The 22,342-nt window shown below is 41.3% G+C and overlaps 1 protein-coding gene across 1 annotated transcript in view; it reads right to left on the bottom strand.

The window, feature by feature from the left end:
- CCNA1 (cyclin A1) overlaps positions 1-932 on the bottom strand; it is a 28,132-nt gene extending 27,200 nt beyond the window's left edge. Inside the window, exon 1 of the mRNA XM_048494542.1 lies at positions 849-932. Coding sequence (XP_048350499.1) covers positions 849-930 — 82 coding nt within the window. The 5' untranslated portion in view covers positions 931-932. The remainder of the gene's footprint in view (positions 1-848) is intronic.
- Between the last annotated feature and the right edge of the window lie 21,410 nt (positions 933-22,342).

Here is a 22,342-nt window from a genome sequence, read left to right as displayed (position 1 = left end):
TGGCTACCTCAGGAAGAGAGATGACTGGGCAATAGGGTGGACAGTATACCAGTAGTATACCTTGTCCTGGTCACCCACTTTCAGGAGCAGGCATGCAAAACTGGCAGACTGTTGTATGAGGTGCATTGATAGATGGATGCAATCTTGGTAGACCACTATGACACACACACAGTCCTCCTGGCCTAACCTGCTTCTATGCAGAGAAACCAGAAGGACATAGCTGGGTCTGGGTTACACCTCTAGCCACTCCACACAGCAACCTGGGGACATTCACTGGATATTAGACGGAAACATTTTCTGTTACAGGACTGTGTTTGCCATGTTTCCAAAATCCATTCTAGATCTCCATTAAACTCTAATACCTATTTTGTTCAGTAGAAGTAGAATTTTCACTCTTCCTATCAGCTTTTAAATATTTGAAAGTTTTTGTTATTGGTTTATACAGCTGAAATGAAATGGCAAGGGAGATTCTCAAATAAATCATGCTGACTTTAATTTGTTTTCAAACAATTCACACACACACACACCCCACACACATACACATTTGATTTTCTTGAATTAATTCTGTTGATGTATTTTGCTGGATTTAGGGACAGCAGATAAAGCAAATCACAGAAAAATCAAATTGAGTACAATGATAATATTTTAAATCTTTCAAAAATAGATGAACAAATTTTATTTTTGTTCTGAATTTGAGTCAAATTTCAAAAGAAAAGTTGGAAAGGACGTGGAAGTTAAAGACAAATTATACCATTTTTCAGGTTGCTGAATACATGTAAAGTTTCGTTTTCCACTCCATTCTTTTTCTCTTTGGCCAGCCATAAAAATCAACTGCCTTCCCTGCTTACCTTTTCTAGTTGTGGAGGCAGGGGGCTTTAGACTGCCTTTCTCTACCTGCCTCATCTTTCTTCTGCTCTGCAGTTCTGCCATCAACCTTCAGCTTACTTCTAGAAGCTGGAGAGCTTATAGCTGTGTTGGTGATTAAACTATCAAGAGGGATGTGGCAGAGAAAGGAACTGTCACAGCTTCTGAAGAGCTTCCATTTGTTGAGCAAGCCAAGCTTTGTAGTATCCATGTGAACTAGACAATTAGTAGTGTTTGCCACTAGCATTCAGGCAAGCGTTGTGTCATTCATGAGAGACCAGGAACCAATGTTTTTTTTAAAAATGCTCTTAAGATAAAATTCCAGTTCTTTTATTTCTCTAGATTACTTATTGTATTGGTGTAACAAACTTTTTTTATTGGTTATTAATCATCTTGCCGAGAGCATATTGTAATATTTTTTTTTTTGCCACCAAGTCACAGGTGACTCATGGCAAGCTAGTGGGGATTTCAGGGCAAGAGATTTCATTGCCTACCTCTGTTTCCCTCTGTGTATTCCTTGGAAGTCTCCCATCCATATACTAGCCAGGGTCAGGGCTGAGAGTCTGTGACTGGCCCACAGTCACCCAACAAGCTTCCATGACATGAGTGAGGGTTTGAACCTGGGTTTCCCAGGTCTAAGTTGACACCTTAACCACCACACCGTGGTGGCTCCTTCCATATTGTAATATCAGTCTAAAAAGTGTGTACAATTTCTCTGACACCAGGGGAAAAGACCCTGCACACAACTAGAAAACTTAGCTTTATAGATGCTGGTATAGATTGGTAATGAAACATGACACTCCCCAGATATGTGTTACTGGTTTAAGTATAAAGTATATTGATCCAGTAATTTATAAAAACTGTCACCCTGCTAATGTGCTCTTGAATGGCCTGCATTATGTTGGCGAGTATTGGATCCCAGTGGCAATCTCTTCACCACTGAGGCAAAGTAAAATAGACATCAGAACTATATGGAATGGTCAGATGCTAGAACGTGTCCTGTTGTATGTGCTATTTCAATAGCTCTTTCCCACGAAAGCATGGCAGAGGTAATGTTTTATCCCTGATCTTGTTGAACGAGTAGGCAATTCTGGGAAAGGTGCCACCACAAAATGTTTTCCAGGGAAGGGAACAGGGTTGTTGACATCCAAATGGTCAGCCAGCAGGAGTCTCCCTCTCAGTTTCCGGTTCCTCATCCATCCAAGCTTACAATGGTCTGCTGTGTTTTTTTCAGTAGTTACTCCAGTTCACCCTATTGAGTCCTAAGAGCACTATACCCACGTCTCTACCTTTACTATAGTATTCACTTGGCTATAAGGCCTTCTAGGAGCCGGTCTAGCTCTCTCAAACTGCTATTGCTATCTGCTCTCCAGCTTTGTTGTCGGAGCTCTCCCCCTTCTGGTTTATCCCACTTTCCTTTTAAACCTTGTGCTGGTTTGCCCTCTCCCCATCCCCCTGCTATCATTAATGTCCCTCTTCTGGCTCAGTCTTGTTTAGTTCTGACCAAATGTCAGCTGGAGCTTGCAGAGACTGTGCTATCAGGGTCTACCATAAAACAGCTGCCACAACAGATCATACTTGGTAGGGTTACCAAGACTCCAGTTAGGGTCCATTGCCCAAATTCCTGCTTCAATCAGTGATGAATTGAAAATTAAACACGCCTAAAATCAGAGAACCCTCTTCTTATGATGTCACTTCCAGAAAATACGAGGAAGTGATTCTAGGAATTACCAGAGACTTTGTGGTAAACATAGAGTTTCTGCAATTCCTAGACTACTACTATTGCTTCCAGGTATTCCCTGCAAGTAATGTCATCACACCAGCTACACTGCTCCCCCCTCCCCCACTTGCTGGTTGCTGGGCTTGGGTTGGCAATGAAAAGATACTATTTGGTTTCAGTTTCAAAAGAATGAGGATTCTGGTCTGTCCAGAGAGAGATTTCCAAGCCTGGAGAGACAAGAAGATTAAGAAGATTTATTACTCCCCTTTCTCTCCTGTAAGGAAACTCAAAGGGACTTACACACTCCTTTCCTTTCCTCTCCCCGCAACAAACACCTTGTGAGGTAGGTGGGGCTGAGAGAGTTCTGAAGGAACTGTGACTAGTCCAAGTGCCCCCAGCAGGAATGTAGGAGTGGGGAAATAAATCTGGTTCACCAGATAAGAGTCTGCCACTCATGTGGAGGAATAGGGAATCAAACACGGCTCTCCAGATTGGAGTCCACCGCTCTTAACCATTACATCACATAGGTTCTCAAGAAAGTCCATTTTGTGAACAAGATAAAGGTGCACAGCTGGGATGCACCTGCCCAGCCCAGGAATAGCTCAATCTTTTGCTAGTAAGCAATCCACAGCATTCTAGTTGTTGTTCTATTCAAGACTCTTTGAATTTCATCTCCAAGACATGGCTGCCACAAAACACCTCAGCAGACACAATGGTACCCATACAGATTTCTGATTTAAAAGCTCCTTAGTATCTGTCCACCTAAATGTATGCAGCATTCACAAATCAGAAGCTGCAGCAACCTGGGACCAGCTTTTTCAGTAGCATTTGTGTTGAGACAGTAATATTCATACATTGCTTTTGAAAGCAACGATTACACTTATGGATCATTCCAGATAAGATCAAAACATGAGGAAACGTACTGTGCTAATGGGAGTGCAGAAAATAACTCTCAGGGTTTTTGGCTTCTGGATGTCATCATATACAAATTGCAAAATATTATGTTTGTTCAGGTGTGTTTACAGACAAGAAATGCTTCAGCTTTGCGGGCGGGGGGTGCGGGAGGCTAAACATGCAATCCGCCAATAACATTTTCTGAAATTGAAGACGAGGACTTTTGATGTGCTACCATTAGCTAGAATTGCCAGAAGCAATTCTAAAGTGGATGAGCCAGCATTCCCTATTTCCTTTCTTGTTATATATCAATGGCTTTGGTTCTGTGCTTTTTTTGCTTAAACAAAATTGTACACTTAACACTTTCCCATTTCCAAAGTCCCTGGGCAGGAAACAATCTTAAAACCAACATAAAATATTTTTAAAACCATCCCCATCCCCCATCCTAACCCTTCTAAACATACATAATCATCCCTCTCCCCATAATGTTCTTCCAACACACTTTAAAAATTGGGCTGGGGCTGAATCAATAGAATGCTGGTGCAGCAATCGCAGGTTAAAAGGGAAGTATGGGTGGAGAGTGGGAGGTACCGTCCAGCAGGGATCACCCAGGTACAGAGGGTGGTCTTGGACAGGAGCCTAAACCTTTGAAAAGCTGGTGCTTGTTGGATTGCTGTGGGGAGAATGTACCAAAGCACCAGACCACCACAGAAAAGCCCTCCAGGCAGCCCCCACCCGCCAAGAAGCCCCCCTCCCCCAACTGACCACAACACATGGGCAGGTCTATATGAGAGGAGTTGTTCCTTCAGATATATTGGGCCCAGATAGTGCAGGGCTTTGTACGTCAGTACCAGTACCTTGAATTGGGCATAGTAGCAAATAGGGAGCCAGTACAATTCCCTCTGGACAGATGTAATGCGGTGACGTCCTGAGATATCCGCTAGCTGCTACATCAGGTTGTCAGCCTCCAGGCTGTGTGGAGATTTCCTGGAATTACAACTGGCAACAGAAATCAGTTCACTTGGAGAAAATGGGTTCTTTAAAAGGTGGATTCTATGGCATTATACCCCATTGAAATCCCTCCCCTCCTCAAGACCTCCCCTTCTCAGGGTCCACCCTCAAAATCTTAAAGTATTTCCCAGCCCAGAGCTGCAAACTCTATTTATTGGTCTCAGTAGTGTTGATGCCCCCATGGCCCTGTAGCTTAATTAAACCATTCCCTGCACTGTCTAGAGAAACTTCCACCAAACATTTAAGACAACAAATCAAAGTATCAATGTGTTCCATGTGTAATTTTCATACTGTCTATTTTAAAAGGCCGCTTCTCCTAGGTTAAATATGTGTGAAAACTTGTGGTGTAGAAAAAAGAATTAAGCACCCAATTTCACAAATCAAGCCTCCCTCCTCCAAAAGGATTTATGATGTATGTAAATGTATGATCTGGCATATTTGACAAAGCCTTGACTTTTATTATTATCAGAGAGGCACAATTCCTTCACTAATGCAGGTACTGTTAATGAGGTCAGGTTGCTTCTGGCGCACAGAGTATTGAGTATTTCTAAGAATTAATGTGTTTGGCCAACCAAGGACATTGCATAATGACAAAAAATGTTCAAAGAGTGTTGGGAATATAGTTAAGGGCCTTTATTGCGTCTTCTGTTCAAAATATGGTATACAAGCCATGTTTGGGTGCAAGGATAGATTAACTACAAATGCAAATTGCAACATTGAGCACAAAAACTAATTTTCTAAACTAGCTCACAGTCCATTGACTTTTGTTCTCTGATTTACTTCATTTTCTATCACATTACAAATTTGCTTTTTTCATGTTTTTTTAAAGTGGTGTGCCACAAGAACAAAAATCAGCAGGTGAATTTCCCCTTCTACTCTACATGACAATACAGTTACACAGTTTTTAAATGCACAGGCGGCCTACCAGAAAAACATATTTGTAATTATTTGCCCAGATATCATTCTGTTGTTTTGTTTGCTGTCAAATTTGTTGCTCATAATTTACTGCCAACACTGACCAGGCACCTTAACTGATGTGAACATTTTGAAATGTGTGTGTTCATGTTCTTGACAGGCATCAAACTTTGATCTCTCTACAGTGAAATAATAGAAATGTTTAAAACAGGAGCTTGTTTCTGCAGACTTTGAAGATCAAAAAAGGCATAACAGCACAGACATTTTGCAACTATTGATTTTAATCAACTTCCAGTACTCTGGACTTTGAACTGCCCTTCTCTGTTATGGATTCTGACATAAACTCCAGACATTTCAACCCTCATTTTGTAACCACTAAAGGCAGCAAACGTGTTCCCCACTGAACTCAGCTCTCCTTGGTTCAGGCCTTCAAGAACAAATGGGTGAAAGTTTTCCACTTCCAACAAGTTTTCTGTGATTTTGGCCACTAAAAGCAGAGTCAGGTAGTTGTTTTTCAGTGGGGGGAAAAGGTAAACAGGCATTTAGAAGTTACCCATACAGGTAGCTAATATGTGTCCAACAACCTGGAGAAAGAAATACAGAGACTTAATGTGCGGAAATGGGCAGTAGAAGCTTTTCAGGCTGTGAAAGTAAATGACATCCTGTGAAGCCTCTGTTAAAGAGTCAGGACATGTTTTTCTGAAGGTTGTTTGGCAGACCTGATATATGGTAGGACACTGTGCTAGGCATGGCAGGTGCATTCATGTCCTTGTCTTTTAACCCAGTGAGTTAGATTCTGTGAAAAACGTACATATGCACAAGGGGGAAGCAATTTTCGCTAATTCCTGCCACGATAGCTCTTCAGTTCCTTCTTCCTGATTCTTCAGAGAGTGGGGGAAGGTTACGAAAATTGTGCTTCCATGTACAGAATTTACACGGGATCTAACCAGAAACTGACATGCATGTAACTAATTAATTGCCTCAGAACACAAGAGCTGGTTATGAACCTTATACAAAGGATTAATCAGGAAATAACTGCACAAACCTAAAAATGGAATGGATTATAAATTGGCCAACCAATCAATACATTAGAAAGCAGAGACCTAATTTTAGAACAGTACAGTGACTATATTCACACATTGTTGGAAAGTGCAGCAATCCAATGGATTTTCCTATGTAGATGAGCCTGTCCAGCTCTGAATGATTGCCATCGAGCAAGGATAACACAATATCCAGCACTGAGTGGATGCAACCAGTCCCTATGAGCATCACTTCCAGCAGTGTGGAACTGCCATTCATACAGATTCTAGGTATTGACTATTTAGATGCCACTTTTCAAGAAAAAATTCCAACTTGGAACAATCCAGGTAGCATTGTTTGGCCCGTTAAACAACTTAAGTGTTTAATGTATTGGTGAAGGCTTTCACGGCCGGATTCAACTGGTTCTGGTGGGTTTTCTGGGCTGTGTGGCTGTGGTCTGGTGAAACGTTAGGAACAAAATCCACCAGACCACGGCCACACAGCCCGGAAAACCCACCAGAACCAACTTAAGTGTTTGTTCACTGTGTGTTTTCCCAACAGGTAAAGAAGCACACATATACCCCAGGAACCATTTCAGGTTAGGGAAATGGCAGGTAATGTGTTGAATGTAATGTGTACCAAGTAAATTGGTCCCAAAATCAGTGGCTTAGGAATGGATTCTTGACCAGGGGGAGAACTTATATAGGCATCCTATCTTGCCTCCAGTTCATAAAGTCACCCTGCTACTATTAGTGACAGTAGCAGAGACATGATCCCTTTGCCATTAGCTGCCCCCACTCAAAATATTTCACATTGTTGGCTCAGAACACCGCTTGGATGTTAAATGACATTTTGAAATCTTGCATAACAATCTGTGCCTCTTCTTGCAAATCCTTTCCTGGCAACATACTTTAATTTTGTTTCAGTTCTAGACTTTGTGTGAAAGAAACTAGTCAATTGTTTGGGGTGTTTTCCTGTCAGGCCTCTTTATTTGAGTTAAAAGAACATCAGGGTACTAGACAATGAAGGTGATTAAAGTTTCATAATAGTGTCAAGTGAAAATAACATGATTTTCTCACAGAATGTTGGGCTTGTCAGGCGCCTGAATTGTAATGGCAGCAAATTCTTTTTCAACTACCTGTATAAATGCCTGGCATCTTGCTTTATGCTCTGCTTGACACATTCTGCTTTTTTTCTTTTTTTGCACAAATCATGCAGGGTTGTTATCAAACAGAAGATGATATGCACAAATTTCATAGTAATGAGTGAACCAGAGGGAAGAAAAGACATATAATAGTACTACTTAAAAATGTGTGCATGTGTCATTTTTTTGTTTTCATCATCTTGGCTCCATGGTGGTGAGCTTCCAGTCTGGGTCACAGAACTAGATAAAGAGGTTGCCAACCTCCAGGGAGGGCCTGGGGTTCCCCTTGGATTACAGCCAATCTCCAGGCTACAGAGACCAGTTCTCTTGAAGGAACTGGGTGGACTCTATAGCATCACATCTTCTCTCCCAAATTCTGCCCTCCCCACGAGTGGCTGCTGGGAATAGTGGCGCTGTGTGACATCCAAAGAGGCAATCAGCAGCCTGGGGTGCCAGGAAGAGAAATTCCTTTCTCCCCTGGGAAGATCCATAGTAAAAAATGACTTACCGGTACACTTTTTCGGTGGCATAAGTCTGTACCACTAAAGAAAGGCATACCTGGGCTGAAAGTCCTTTAGGAGTCAACTAAAGTTGACTGTGCCCCAAGAACAGCTCTCTCCTTGCTCGCATGAGCATTTGCAGCAGTAGCTAGCTGCCACAGGGACCAGCTTCTGGGTCTGGATGCTGTGGCAGCCAGCTGCCAAGGTAAGTCCTTTAATGCCAGCATCCATGCCGCTTTGCATGGCGCTGGTGGAATGGACACCTGCGCAACCCCTCCGGAGATCTCCAACCATTAAAACAGCCTTTACTTGCGGAGTTATCAGAGCGACCCCCTCAGGGCCATCTTGAATCTCCTACACATCAGGTGAGAATGCCTACTCTCCTGCCATCAAAAGCCTCGTCTTGTGAGGTAGGTGGGACTGAGAGAGTTCTGAGAATAGTTAGGTGGCTCCCTAAGCTGACAACAAAAAGATAGGAGAGTATTAATATGGATTTCCAGACAACAGAGTTCCCATGGAGAAAATGGCTGCTTTCAGGGTGGACTCTATGGCATTATGCCCTGCTGAAGACTGTCCCTTCCTAATACCCAGCTTTCTGCAGGCTCCATCACCAAAACCTTCAGGTATTTTCCAACCCAGAGCTAGCAACCCTAGTGGAAGCATTGAGATCAGAATTTCTGTAACATAAAGGCCTCTGGACCCACAGCATTAATAAAGCTGAAATTACTGCTTGAAATTGAAATTACTGCTTGTCTATCTCCAAGTGAAGCCCAGAGACCTCCCAGAGTAACAACAGAATAACAGCTTACAGTTCCTTTGGAGACAATGGGTGGTTTGGAAAATGGACTTCACCATAGCCTTCTACAACACTGTGGTCCCTCTCTTTGCCACTGTGCCCCCTCCCAAGGCTCCGCCCCCAAAATCACTGGAAATATTCTGGCAACCCTACCTTACACTAAATTAATTCAGCACAGGATTGTAATAGCTCCATTGTAAGCATGTCTGTTTAACAGGGCTTGCTTCCAGGAAAATGTTCTTAGCATTGCACTGCAAATCTCCTTCAACTGGAATCCTTAATCTTCTGCACTAGCAAACAGAACTGTAGTCTTACCATAAGGCATGGAGAAGAGCAATTAGGCATGAGCTCTCAGCCATCGGCAGGTGTATATGCATTGTTTCAGTAAGGCTCTTCCCTTGTGCCAAGCAAATCCCTTTGCTAGTTGTAAATAATAGATGCACTAGGTCACCAATAGATGCACCAACTAGGCCTGCTAGCTTTCCCTTTAATATCTATTTATCCCCAAGCAACAATCAGGTGAAGTTGTTTAACTTCATGGCCTGGAAATCTTCAACTGCCCCTTTCCATTCATTAAATCTCTGTTAAAGGGGCAGAACATTTTGTCCCATTCTGCTTGGCAAACTTACCCCTTAATGGCCCACCTTTATCGATCCATTATGGAATGAATCCACAGCCACATCTGCTTGCATGATGCAACACTGCCAACAGGCTGGGGGTGGGGGGAAGTCTTGCCCCTTCCATAGAGATTTAATGTGCAGAAACAGGTAGTTCAAGTTTTTCCTGGCACTAATTTAATTGCTGCAGATCAAACTGATATTGAAAGTACAGCTAAACAGATCAGTTTAAACACAGGCAACCCTACAGGATGCGGAAATTGTTAAACAATCACTAGCTCTAAGGGTTTTATTTGTTTTTGGTGGTTAAACATAATGTTTGGGGATAGGTACTGCAAATGGTCTTTTTGCTTTCTACTAGCTACATACCCAACCTTTACATTTATAACTAAAAAAAGAAAAATAAACCAACATACATGTTTGGTTGCCTTTGATAGGCACAGACCAAAACTCTGCCAACTGGTCCAAAAACCAATACCAAAAGATTCCTCTGTTTCAAAGTTTTATTTGTTCAAACTTCAGTTTGGGGAGATCTCCTGTGAGCTTCAGGGAGAACTCTCAGAGCTTTATTGTTTGCAAACATTACTTATACCCTTCTTGAGCATACAAACCCTGTTTCTTCACTCATTGGCTGGGCTGCTCCTGACATCTTACCCCCCTTGCTTACTTTTACCTTCTCCCATATTTGGGCATGCTCCCCTTGCCCCATACCAGGATTTGGGTTGCTATATCGACCATGCCTGTTTTTCTCCCCTTTATCTCTCTTGGCTTTAATTTTTGCATTCTTTTACCCTTAGCTACATCAGTGAATTGACAGCTTTTTTGCAAGAGCTAGCATCTTGCTTAAATCTTACATTTCTCTAATACCCAGTGGTGGGATCCAAAAATGTTAATAACAGTTTCCGATGGTGGTGGGATTCAAACAGTGGCGCCACCGCACACCCGCACCTCCAGTCCCAATTGGGCAGGGAGGTTGCTTTAGTAACCCCTTCTCAGCACTCAGAAAAAATTAGTAACCACTTCTAGAGAAGTGGTGAGAACTGGTTGGATCCCACCTCTGCTAATACCCATAGTAATACTCATAATAAAATGGCTTGCCTTAATGCACATATATGCTATCACCTCCTCCAAAGGGAAAGAAAGCTGTAGGAGATTCTCCTAGCCTCTCAAGGAAACCTGTCTTTCACCCTCAGTGGGAAGACCCTGAGGAGACAACATCACACATGTTTCAATAGAATACACTGCTTTTCCGGGTAGCATCTGTAACCAGCCCCTCACAATGACCTCTGGGTATCACAAGGATATAAACAAACATTCAGTTAATATATTTCTACTGACATGTCCATGATTTAAGTTAGTTTGTAGAACAGAAGGGCACAATTGCCAGCAAAGTTTACCTTTTCAGCCTCTTCCCCCTAGTTCACTTGTGCTTGACAGGAGATATGCAAATTTATACAAAAGTATTATTAGGGCTGCGTTGAGAGCTGTAAGGTTTGGGGCAAGCTTCCATTTACAGAAACACCTCACTATACCATGATCAAGCTCATGTGGTTTCTTCTCTTCCTTTTTAAAAAAAATATAACACTGTTCGGTGAAATATGCAGTGCAATATATTCAGTGTCTCCGCAATTAAAATTAAAAAAAAACAGCCAAAGTTACACCATCGCAAGAGAAGCCAATTGTCTTTTGTTTTTCTTTTGAAACATACAACTTGACTCATTTGCTCAAATCAGCTGGAAATCTTGGCTAAATTGGCCTTGCAATTAGTTGTTTGTCCCAGGCTAGAAGCAATGCAATTCCTTATCAGACCCTAGTGCTCAAGTGTGTGCATCAGTAGTCATTCAAGACAGAAAGGGGGAAAGGGGCATTTCTTCCTGGTAATGAGAAAGCCAATAAAGGGAGTCATTCTTAGACATTACTACTAGGTCTTTTCTTCTTCTGCCTGTTTCTTTCTGCCTGCAAAGTGGCAGGGAAAATAACATAGCAACAGAAATTTTTCCTGAACATGTAAAGTATTGTGCAAAATTGTACATTACCAGTGGTGTCAAGTCACAGGCTACTTATGATGACCCCTGGTGGGGTTTTCAAGGTAAGAGTCATTCTAACAGATAGTTTGCCATTGCCTGCATAGTAACCATGCTAGTCCTTGGATGTCTCCAATCCAAGTACAAGCCAGGGTTGATTCTGCTTAGGTTCTGGGATCTCACAACATCAGGCTAGCCTGGACGTCCAGATCAGGGACAGCTGAACTGCACTAAAATTATTTCATATCATTTTTATCTTAGCCTTTCCCCAAGAAACTAAGGGTGGCAGGCTTCGTTGATCTTTTCCCAATATATCCTTGCAATGGACCTGACATGTGCGATTAGACTGAGATATACTGATTGGCACCAGGTCACCCCATGAGTTGCATGGATGAGAAGGTACTTTAACCAATGTCTTCCTCATTATGGCTAATACATGCATTGAAAAGTTGTTGTGATGGCCACAAGGACTTTTGAAAGATGCAGGATTGGCTTCAGTGGCAACCTCCAAAAAAGTTTACTTAAACTGAGAAAGACTTCCTCCGATGGAGAATGACTTTTTCTGATGGAGAAAGGCTTCCTATATGAAGAAAAATCCATCTACGTTGAAGGACATCTTTGTGTGCTGGAGGAAAACTTGGTGAACAGGAGTCATGAGATCCAATTTAAAGTCTTAGAGTTCCCCACCCAAAACTTAATTTCCAGGTAGGTTCATGCTGATATTGGATTGGTACTATGGTAAACAGATAGAGGTCACTTGTGCCTTTCCCTGTGCATCATTTTCCTAACCTGAAAAGGCATCTGGAGTTGTTATTTGGAGAAACTTGTATGTAGCCATCAGCAGGCGATTATACAGAGAACACTTACCCTGGGAATCTTCTCTGCACAATGGGCTTGCAGAGAGCTCTCCTTGAGTTTCTCTGTTGACACGTGAGGAGGCAGCCTAGTGCCTGCTGTGCAGCTGCTTCCTGAAGTTTCAACCCTCTCCTTTTGCTGCCTCACATCAGTAGGGTAGAAGCAGAGCGGGGGAGGTGGAGTGCAGCCAGAAAGAGACCCTGCTTGATACTGATGTGTTGATACAAGCATTTAGAGAAGCGTGAAGGAGTCAGCAACAGTGAGGAGGGTGACAGAGAAGTGTGCAAAGCAGCATGAGGGAGTGGGGTGTGTGTGTGTGTGTGAGAGAGAGAGAGAGAGAGACAGACAGACAGACAGACAGACAAGGCAAGCTGGCTGTGGGCAGAGGGAAGAGGTCCAGTTCTCAGGGCTTCCAGTACTTTCATACAATAAAGCTTTTTTTGTTGTTTAAACAAAAAACCCATGATAAACCCATGATAAATCCATGGGCAAACCCATGATAAAAAAGGATCTCCACAACCTACAGTGTCAACTGATTACCCCTGTAGCTGAGCAGTTTCAATAGCGCTCTGGGTTCAGTTTTTACATTTGTACCACAGCAGTCCAGTAGTCTAATTTATAAACGTTGTCTGCTTTTGCTCTAATAGCAAAAAGCTCCATATAATCAGTAGCAGAGGGCAACAAGAATACCTTCCTCTGAAGAGCCAGACCTGGTCACAGGAATGTATTTGGTTGGATGCACTTTCCATTCAATCTGGCAAAGATGGATTTGGTGTCTTGTTCTGAAAACTGAGGTTATAGGCCTTCTAAATACAACTCCATGCCAGCAGAGGATGATTCAACACAAAGGCTGCTGTTCCCATTGCTTAAGTTGGACACATTCACAAAACCTCAGCCAGATCAATGGACACAAAAGTGACAAAATGTACACATGAACAGCTAACTATCTGAAGCAAACAGACTGTCACTGATTCACAGTGTTAACAGTTACGTTGTAAAAGTCATTCATGAGATAGTGTTTACCCAAAGGATTTTTTCTACTTTCGTTTGTTAGCCTTTATTTGCCTACTAAATACACCATTTGTATGCAGCTGACAGCCGGAAAAAATGTCCCAGTCTAAAGCTAACAAATAAGAACCCTTATCATTCCTTCAATCCCAGAATCCCTTCAAAACACACAGACTATGTTTGTCCCGATTTCATTATGAAAAGCAGAGGTCACCTGGATCATAAAGATTCGAACCTAAAACCGAAAGAGCCAAGACGATTGACCTGTTTTAGTGTGTTATACGTTTAAATGCTGTTTTATGCTCTGCCGCTGTTATCCAGGGAGATTGTGCTGAAATTGCTTACAGTCACTTGTTCACAATCCATTTCAGCCAAAGTAATTGGATTTGAGTTGATTTGGTCCCATTTAACTCGAATGAGGACAAATCAACTTAAAAATCCAAGTACTTTGACTTAACTAGGCTCTGACTTTGAGCTGCCAGTTTCTCTTTACATCTGTTTTTCTTTTGGCTCAGTAATTCTTCTCTGGCTCAATCAGTGAGACACCAGGAGACAATCAGATGGAAAACTGTTACAATTACCAAAGCAATAAAAGCACAGGAGGCAGCTACTGGTTTAATGGAAGCCAGGTTACAGCCAATTAGGGAAGGAATTAAGGGCCGCATTATTTGAATGACGAGAAGGGGCAAGGCCCTTTGAGAATCAAACTGCTGTCTGAATGACATTTTGCAGATTGGCTCCTGCCCCATTATCATTTGTGCTACCAGTGTGAAATAGTGTATAGCAGTATGCAAGAAAGTCATGTGGTGGCCACAGATCTTTATGGCATGCCAACATGCACAGCAATGACCATACTGGCTCAAATTAAAGTGATTGCAACTCTACTTTTTGTTTGGAGGAAGGGAGACTTTTAGTTTTCTTTGGCTTCAAACTTCTCTAAAATACAACTGTGATTACTCATTCTCAGTTATACCTTTTGGGCAACATACTGATGCTATTTGCCCATGCAAGTCCAATTTTCTCAGTCTTGAACATCACTGAAATCTGAGCTTCCTGCTCAAAAAAGGGCCAATGAATCGTATCACTTCAGAATGGGGGATTTGTGTGATCGAATGCTTCATTGCATTCAAAACTTCTCCTTGGAGGAAACTAAGCAGAAGATGATCTTGAATGTAAGACAGCGCTCCCCTAAAAATGTTATAAAAATGACTAGACATAAGTGTGACTTATATGCTACTGTAAAACTGCCCCCTGTTTTTTGATGGAATACCTGACTCAGTCTTGCATTTGAATCAGTATTGCAGGTCAGAGAGAAAAAAAAGATATACAGCTATGACGAATAAATGAGGACAAAAGACCCAATAAATGTATCAAACAATACACTTAGACGTTGGTAATCTTGCTTGTGGTAGGGGAAAAAAAGAAACAGACACCACAACAGTCAATTGACTTAATTATGTCACAACTTTATTGAAGGAACAATAGCATACATAATCAGTTTTGACCATTGAGGCAAATGTTCAGCCTTCCTATTAACATATCCAGAGAGACTAGCATGGCCAGAACATTTCTGATTCTGTCCCCAGTTATCATATTTCTTCCCATGTCTACAATAGTAGCAGCCTACACTGCCTCCAAAAACAGCTTCCCCTCCAAAGACTTTGCAACACCAATCAGGATGTCCAGGATACATACTTTTTTTTCACTTTATCTCATCTGCTGTCTCACTTTTGTACTTATGTAAGTACCTTCCAGGTGAGTGGGGACCATGTTTCAATTGTGACCGTGATATTTGTTCCTGTATCCCACTGACTCAGGATTCCCACTGGGTCACTCTCAAGAATGGACTCTTTATCTGAGCTTGACAACAATAAACAAGGGACCATTATTCGGGATGATATGGAAGTTCAGCAGACACCCAACCCCACTGAATCCCCTCCAAACCTAGAGCCCGTGGATTCTGAGAGCTCTGTCAAAAGACCTGTCCCTGAAGGGTCAGTGCTGCCAACACACCAGACTCCAGGAAAGACAGCCTCCTGCCTTGTAGGGCCAGTTCCAAATCTCCCAGACCCCCAAGTTCTTTCCCAATAAGTGGGGGCAGAGGAGATGGCAAGCACATGAGGAAGCAGTTCAGTATTGATGAAGCCTTTAGATCACTATTTGAGTACATAAGATGCCTGACCTTGCAGAATAGACAAAAAATAGAAAGAGTCAGAATGCTGTAGTGGTTAAGAGCAGCGGACTCTAATCTGGAGAACCAGGTTTGATTCCTCACTCCTCCATATCAAGCTTGCTGGGTAACCTTAGGCTAGTCATATTTCTCTCAGAATTCTCTCAGCCTCACCTACCTCACAAGGTATTTATTGTGAGGAGGGAGGGGGAGGGTGATTATAAGCAACTTTAAGACTCTTTGTGGTAGAGAAAAGTGAAGTATACAAACCAACTCTTCTTTATAGTGTAATTCTAATGGCCAATAATCTGCATACATAAATATGCAAAATACGAGCTGCATTTTTGTTATAAACTATTTCCTGCAAGACATAACTGCATTTATAGCATGACAACAGGGACTAGTATTACAGACAAAATTCAAAGTCAGTGTCTTTGTAAACAATGTTCTCAGATATTCCATGGTATAAATATTTCATATTTTTATGACCTGTAAGCCTCAATACAAAATCATTTAAAGTACTTGCATGGAACAGTCTCGATGTTCCACGCTCTGCAGTTTGGTTTGCGTGACAGTCTGCTACATTCTTGTGTAATTTATATCATAAAGGTTGCTATTGATTTCCATACAACAGTTGCATACAGTCTGGGAATTTGATTTTTTTTTTCAACCAGCCCCAGGAATCCATAAACACACTCTAAGCAGCTATTTAAACACCTCAAACGTGTCAATCTGCAGTTTAAACTGAGAAAATTAATTTTCCTCTTTTAAGTGTCACTGCACAAGATAACGGGACCAGCTTAGACATTGCTTTCTTCAGACATAACTTCAGAAAATAACATCAGCCCAGCTTTACAGATTAAAAACCTAAGGGTGATCTCAAATAATCAGCTAAATTAGCTTCTCCCAAAAATCCCAGAAAATCCTTGCCACTGAAGAACTGGCACATTAGTATTTCTGTGTCTCAATTTGGGGGAATGCTTTTGAATTTTTCTTCTTAGTTCTTATATTTTATATAATATTCTCATATACTATGCATTAACTACTCAATAAAATTCAGAAAAATCTTATACCATCATTTCTTCATCTATTTCAACTATTCCATATACAATAATACATTGATTTCAATTGATTAGTTAACACAGACATTTTAGCCCATTAATTACTTTGTAAAGCAGATAATTCTGACATTTTAGTCAATTCAAGAAAATTGCTAATTAACTGTCAATTAAATCTGTTAGTCTTAACTTACAAAAATTCAAAATAGCTCAGAACCTTTGTAGAATAAAAAGAACAATAAAAAGATAAGAAAATGAACTGTCAAGGAAACCAATACCAAGAAATTAGGAAATTGTAATAAACATGTTACCTTTAATACATATATTAAGCAATATTTTTTCCTCTAGATTGTTGACAATCCTACCACCATTAACACTCAAAATAGACTGTTATGCCCCTAGAGTCACCCTTGCCATTTTCTTTATTTAAGCCTCAGTTGTACCTTAGGTAGAATGGGCTTAATAGTTTTTTGTGTTCTGTGGGAGGGAACCTTAGTTAGACCCTGTCCCTTTAAGAAGCCCTCTAGAGGCAAAGCACTATAGCATTCTTAGTAGTTAGCAGTTCCTGTTTTACAGTCTGTTTAGTTCAGGTGTATGGGGAAGGATGGAAACAGAAATATATTTAAGGTGTTATAAGGTGTTAAAGATTCATAGTATCTGAGCAATCAAGTTTCAACAGAATTACAAGGAAACAGAGTCCAAATAGAGGGCACTGGGAGATCTCAGAAGTGGCAAAGCAGCGCAGACTTCTTTAGAAGCGGTTAAGGAAAAGTTGGTGTATGCAAGTTCTTCAAACCATCTCCAATCGTTTCCAGAATCGCAAGTATTCATTATTAGTTAGACTTCATGGGAAGAGTCAGAGTCCTAACTTTCAATATTATTAAACCTTACTTATTTGTCTGTGTGTCTTACGCTCTGTTCTGGCCAAGTGCAAGGCACCTGATTTTAGTTTGTTTGCGAAACAAAACATAGACAATAGTTTAAATATAACACTATTCTATCTCCTCTAGTGGGAATTTAGATGGCAAATAAATTTGTACCATTTGTCCCAGAACTTTCCCAAGTAATTCAGAATAGATTTCAGAATCAGAAAATAGTCATTTTCCCTGTGTGTACTACTGGAGCCCCTCAGGTTGATATTACAGGAAAGTAGCTAAACTAACTCAGATGAAGCCAATTCTGTCTCTTTCACTTGTTCAAGAAAAGTCTAAGCCAATTTTAATTTCAATTCTATGATCTTTTGTGCCCTGCAGGGAGCTATCCTAGTTCTGCTGTGTAGAGCTGTTGACAGTGACTGAAAATAAAGCAGGTTAAATTCTCACAGTATGTTTTCTTTTTCTGAGGTGACTCAGTCCGCATGAATGCCACAAACTTATCAACTGGGACGGGCATTAGAACAATTACATTTCCGGGCATATGCTGAGTGCTTTGTTTGTTATAACAGTACCATGAAAAAGCATAACAACAGTTGTAGGTACCTTGCCAAAAATGGAGTAACTAGCTTGTATCTGAACAAGATCAACATGCTGTGCAGTTCTCATGTGGTGAACTTTTCCTCCTTCCGCTTCCAATGCATCTCACTGAGATGTCATATTTTGTTCCTGTGGAATCAATGCATCCTCAGAAACAATACATGGGATAAGGGTCAGCAGGGGGAAGATGGGATTGGCACAAATTGCCATGCCTCCTTCCAAAGACAGATGTGACCTTCAGCACTATATATTTGGATACAAACCAGTAAGTTGCATTCAGACAACCCAAATAGCAATGGTGAAAGTTATTAGGTTTACACACTCCCTTCCTTCATGCACAATTCCACTATTGAATACTTCTTGGCGCAGAACAAATTGAAATTTGTTGTGATGTCTGAATTGGGGGCTTTGTTAAATCTTGCCTACAAACCAAGTTTCAACCGCAGACAAGTAACACATTAGGATGTGATGTGAGAGATGTAGCAAGCTTGTTGCTCCAGAAACAAGGATGTGGAGCAATGAATTCAAACTATAAGAAAAGAGATTCCACCAAAACATTTGGAAAAACATCCTGATGGTAAGGCTTATTCCCGTGGTGGTGAACCTTTGGCACTCCAGATGTTATGGACTACAATTCCCATCAGCTCCTGCCAGCATGGCCAATTGGCCATGCTGGCAGGGGCTGATGGGAATTGTAGTCCGTAACATCTGGAGTGCCAAAGGTTCGCCACCACTGGGCCTTATTCAATAGTGGAGTACACTGTCTCGGAGTGTGTTGGAGTCTCCTTCTTTGGAGGTTTTTAAACAGAGGCTGGATGGCCTTCTATCAGGGGGGCTTTGATTTTATGTTCCTACATGGCAGGGGGTCTGACTGGATGTCCTTTGTGGTATTTTCCAACTCTATGATTCGCTACTCAAGAACATATATTATTAATGAGATATAATACATCAAAAATATACATTATCTGAGGGTTTTTTCCCCCTAAGAATCTACCAGTGATCATAAGAAACAAGGTGGTTAATTAAAAGTTGGGGACAACATGTCTGAGAATAAACTGCTCTGCAAGGAGTGAGACAGGATGTGGGAGGGAAACAAACCCTCAGACTTATTTTCACAATTTGAGAATAATTCTGGTAAAGTACATGTTGATTTAAAATGTGTTAATGGTTGTTTTAATTGCTGTGTGAATTTGGTGATTTTTCAGTTGCTGTTTCATTATAAATTCCAGAAAGACAGCTATGTTACAGAAAACACAACAGAATCCTATGATCTCTTGGAGCTTAACAAATATTTTGTGGCATAATCTGTCATGATCCAGAACCTGCTTCGTTATCTGATATCACAATATATTTGTCAGTGTTTATGATGGAAAGAAGCAGGGGCATGAAACTGGGATTCACTTGTACAGATCCTGGGGGAATTAGATGCATCTCCAGTCATTGCAGTCCACAGTACACACCCCTCTATGGGTGGAGCCGGTAATCTATTTGACTTTTTAGCAGTCTTGCTTGTGTTATTCCTTCAACACCATCAATAGCTTGCTGATTAAAGGTTGAGAAGTGCATTTGTTTTTTGTTGACTTGAAGGACAAAATCTCTGGAAAGACATAATGGAATAGAAGAATAGATGAACAGCCAAGCTCTCTTGAGACTGGCTGGCACAGATCTTCCTGTGCCAGTGTGGCATAGTTTGGGTGCCTATAACAGATTCTGTGGTTTTCCCTGGAGACTATGGAATGTTGAGGAGAAACACAACTGTAGCTCAGCCAAAAGCTGCTTTCATTCAGCTTTTAGCACTGATAGAAAGTTAATTTCTTATAGCCATTAAAAGTTAGAATCATATTCCTGGAAAAGATCCCAAGGTCATCAAGTCCAACTGTCTGCCATGCAGGAATGCATATCAAAGCACTTCTGACAGTTGGCTATCCGGCCTCTGTGTAAAAGCCTCCAAAGGAGGAGACTCCACCACACTTTGAGGCAGTGTTTTCTACTTTTGCACAGCCCTTGCTGTCAGGACGTTTTTTCTAATGTTTAGGTGGTATCTCTTTTCCTGTACCCTGAATCAATTACACCTGGTCCTAGTCTCTGGAGCAGCAGAAAACAAGCTTGCTCCCTCTTCAACACGACATACCTTCAAATATTTGATTTTATGTTCCTACATGGCAGGGGGTCTGACTGGATGTCCTTTGTGGTATTTTCCAACTCTATGATTCTCTATATTTAAACATGGCTATCATGTTACCCCTTATCTTCTCCAGACTAAACATGCCCAACTCCCTAAGTCTCTCCTCGTAGGGCATGAATTCCAGACCTTTTACCATTTTGGTCTCCCTCCTCTGGACCTGTTCCAGCATTGTCAATATCCTTCTGAAACTGTGGTGCCCAGAACTGGACACAGCATTCCAGGTGAGGTATGACCAAAGCAGAAGCTCTTTGGTCAGGTGAGGTCTGACCAAAGCAGAATAGAGAGGTACTATTGCGTCCCTGAATCTAGACACTATACTCCTATTGATGCAGCCAAGAATTGCCCTCAGGTACCAGAGGTAGTGTGTCTTTTCAAATCTGTTGCTAGGGTGCACAGCCAGATGATGTTGTAGCAGACTTTTTGTTTGTGGGCTTCTTTAACATGGCTGCCTTTTCAGATAACTGCCACTCACACGGTCAGGAGTTCAAGCCCCCTGTGGGTCAGATATCCTGGCAGCTGGCTCATGGTCAACTCAGCCATCCATCCATTCGTGAGAACAGAATGCTGGACATTGGCCCTTTTTATGTTCAAATACAGTTTTTGAAAATATTTCAAAAACTATTGTTACAATCCTAAATATCCTTAAAAGGGAGCAAGTCCCACTGACTCCACTTCTGTATAGATTTACTTCTGTATAAACATGTTTAGGATTGGGCTGAATAGCCTGCTAAGACAAATATTTAGAGAACACTGATTAATCAGAAGAAAGGGCCGCAGCTTTTGCAGTGAAAATAGACAGCGGGTTAGAAGAAATCAATGCTGACCTTACTAAAATTGCTGAGAAAAAAACAGACTGATATTTGGAGTTATCTATGCTTCAGGTTCTGATCCACTTTTTGGTATTTGCAAATTCTGGCATCACAGAAGTAGAATGATCTGCAGACGAAAAACAGCTGGAAATTTAGCATTGTGCTTATTCTTCTCTTGCACTTGTTTTAGTCTCTTGATATCCTTAATAACAGGATGCACTTTCATAGGTGTGGTTGCCTGGCCTCTGTGCAGATCTAAATAGATGAAGGGGTGCATTTAGGATTGCCAGGAGCCTGAAGGGAAAAAAGCACTCTATCTAATGATAGGAGCCTAATAGGGCATTATTTCCAGGTGGTGTTATTTACTTCCATGTCATGAAAAGTTTCACCTGCCCAATTTGACACATTACGCCTTTGTCAGAGAGACAAGACATTTTTCCCCAAGGCTGCTGGCAACTCTAATACTGGCATATGGTTTGCATGGGCAGTTTATACTTCCTTTGCAAATTGTGTTAGCAAAGTGATAAAAATAAACAATTGGGTATCCCAGAGAGTTAGCCCTGTACAATGTGTTTTTGCTTGCTCCAGCACAATGTATTTTGTTTTGGTGATGTAGAGCTGGGAAAACACGCCAACATGAATAAACGCAGGACAGCCATTGTTTGCCATTGCCTTTTATGTGACTTTTCTCCAGCTAGGTAAATTTCAGTGGGCAAGTATCTGTTATAAAATTATGGGTTTGTAACATTGTGGGTGACTTAGATTACACCAGACTGCATTTTCCTGGACAAACTGGCTACTAGTCCTGTCCGCTGTCTTGCTCAGAAGCAATGAAAAGACTGCCATCTAGCTACAAAGCAGTATTCAATCTCCAAAGATAAAACTACAATAGAAAAATAAAACACCAAAGCTAATGTTTGGAGGCAAATATGGATCTGGGAACCTTGATAATTGTTTCTGCTCTGTAATGTGGTGTGGACATCATCTGTAGGGTAAAAGGGGTGCTGGGTACCTAATCTTTTTCTGTTTGCTTCTACAGCTCTCAACAAGCATGGAGAATGTTATTCTACTCCTTTAATAGAATGAGATTTTTTTCATGGCACAAAGATAAACGACATCACCTCAGAGATAAATAACACCCAGTAAGCCTATAAAGGGGCAGGGTTTTCCCCTTCCAGGTTGTTGGCAACTCTCAGCTTGAAAACCTGTTCCAAAATGAGCTATACACACTATCTAATTCTGCTGTCCGAATTCACACTCGGGCCATTCAACGTTGCATG

Source organism: Sphaerodactylus townsendi, linkage group LG04 (assembly GCF_021028975.2).
Source record: "Sphaerodactylus townsendi isolate TG3544 linkage group LG04, MPM_Stown_v2.3, whole genome shotgun sequence".
NCBI classification, from domain to species: domain Eukaryota; kingdom Metazoa; phylum Chordata; class Lepidosauria; order Squamata; family Sphaerodactylidae; genus Sphaerodactylus; species Sphaerodactylus townsendi.
This window is presented reverse-complemented; position numbering and strand designations above follow the sequence as displayed.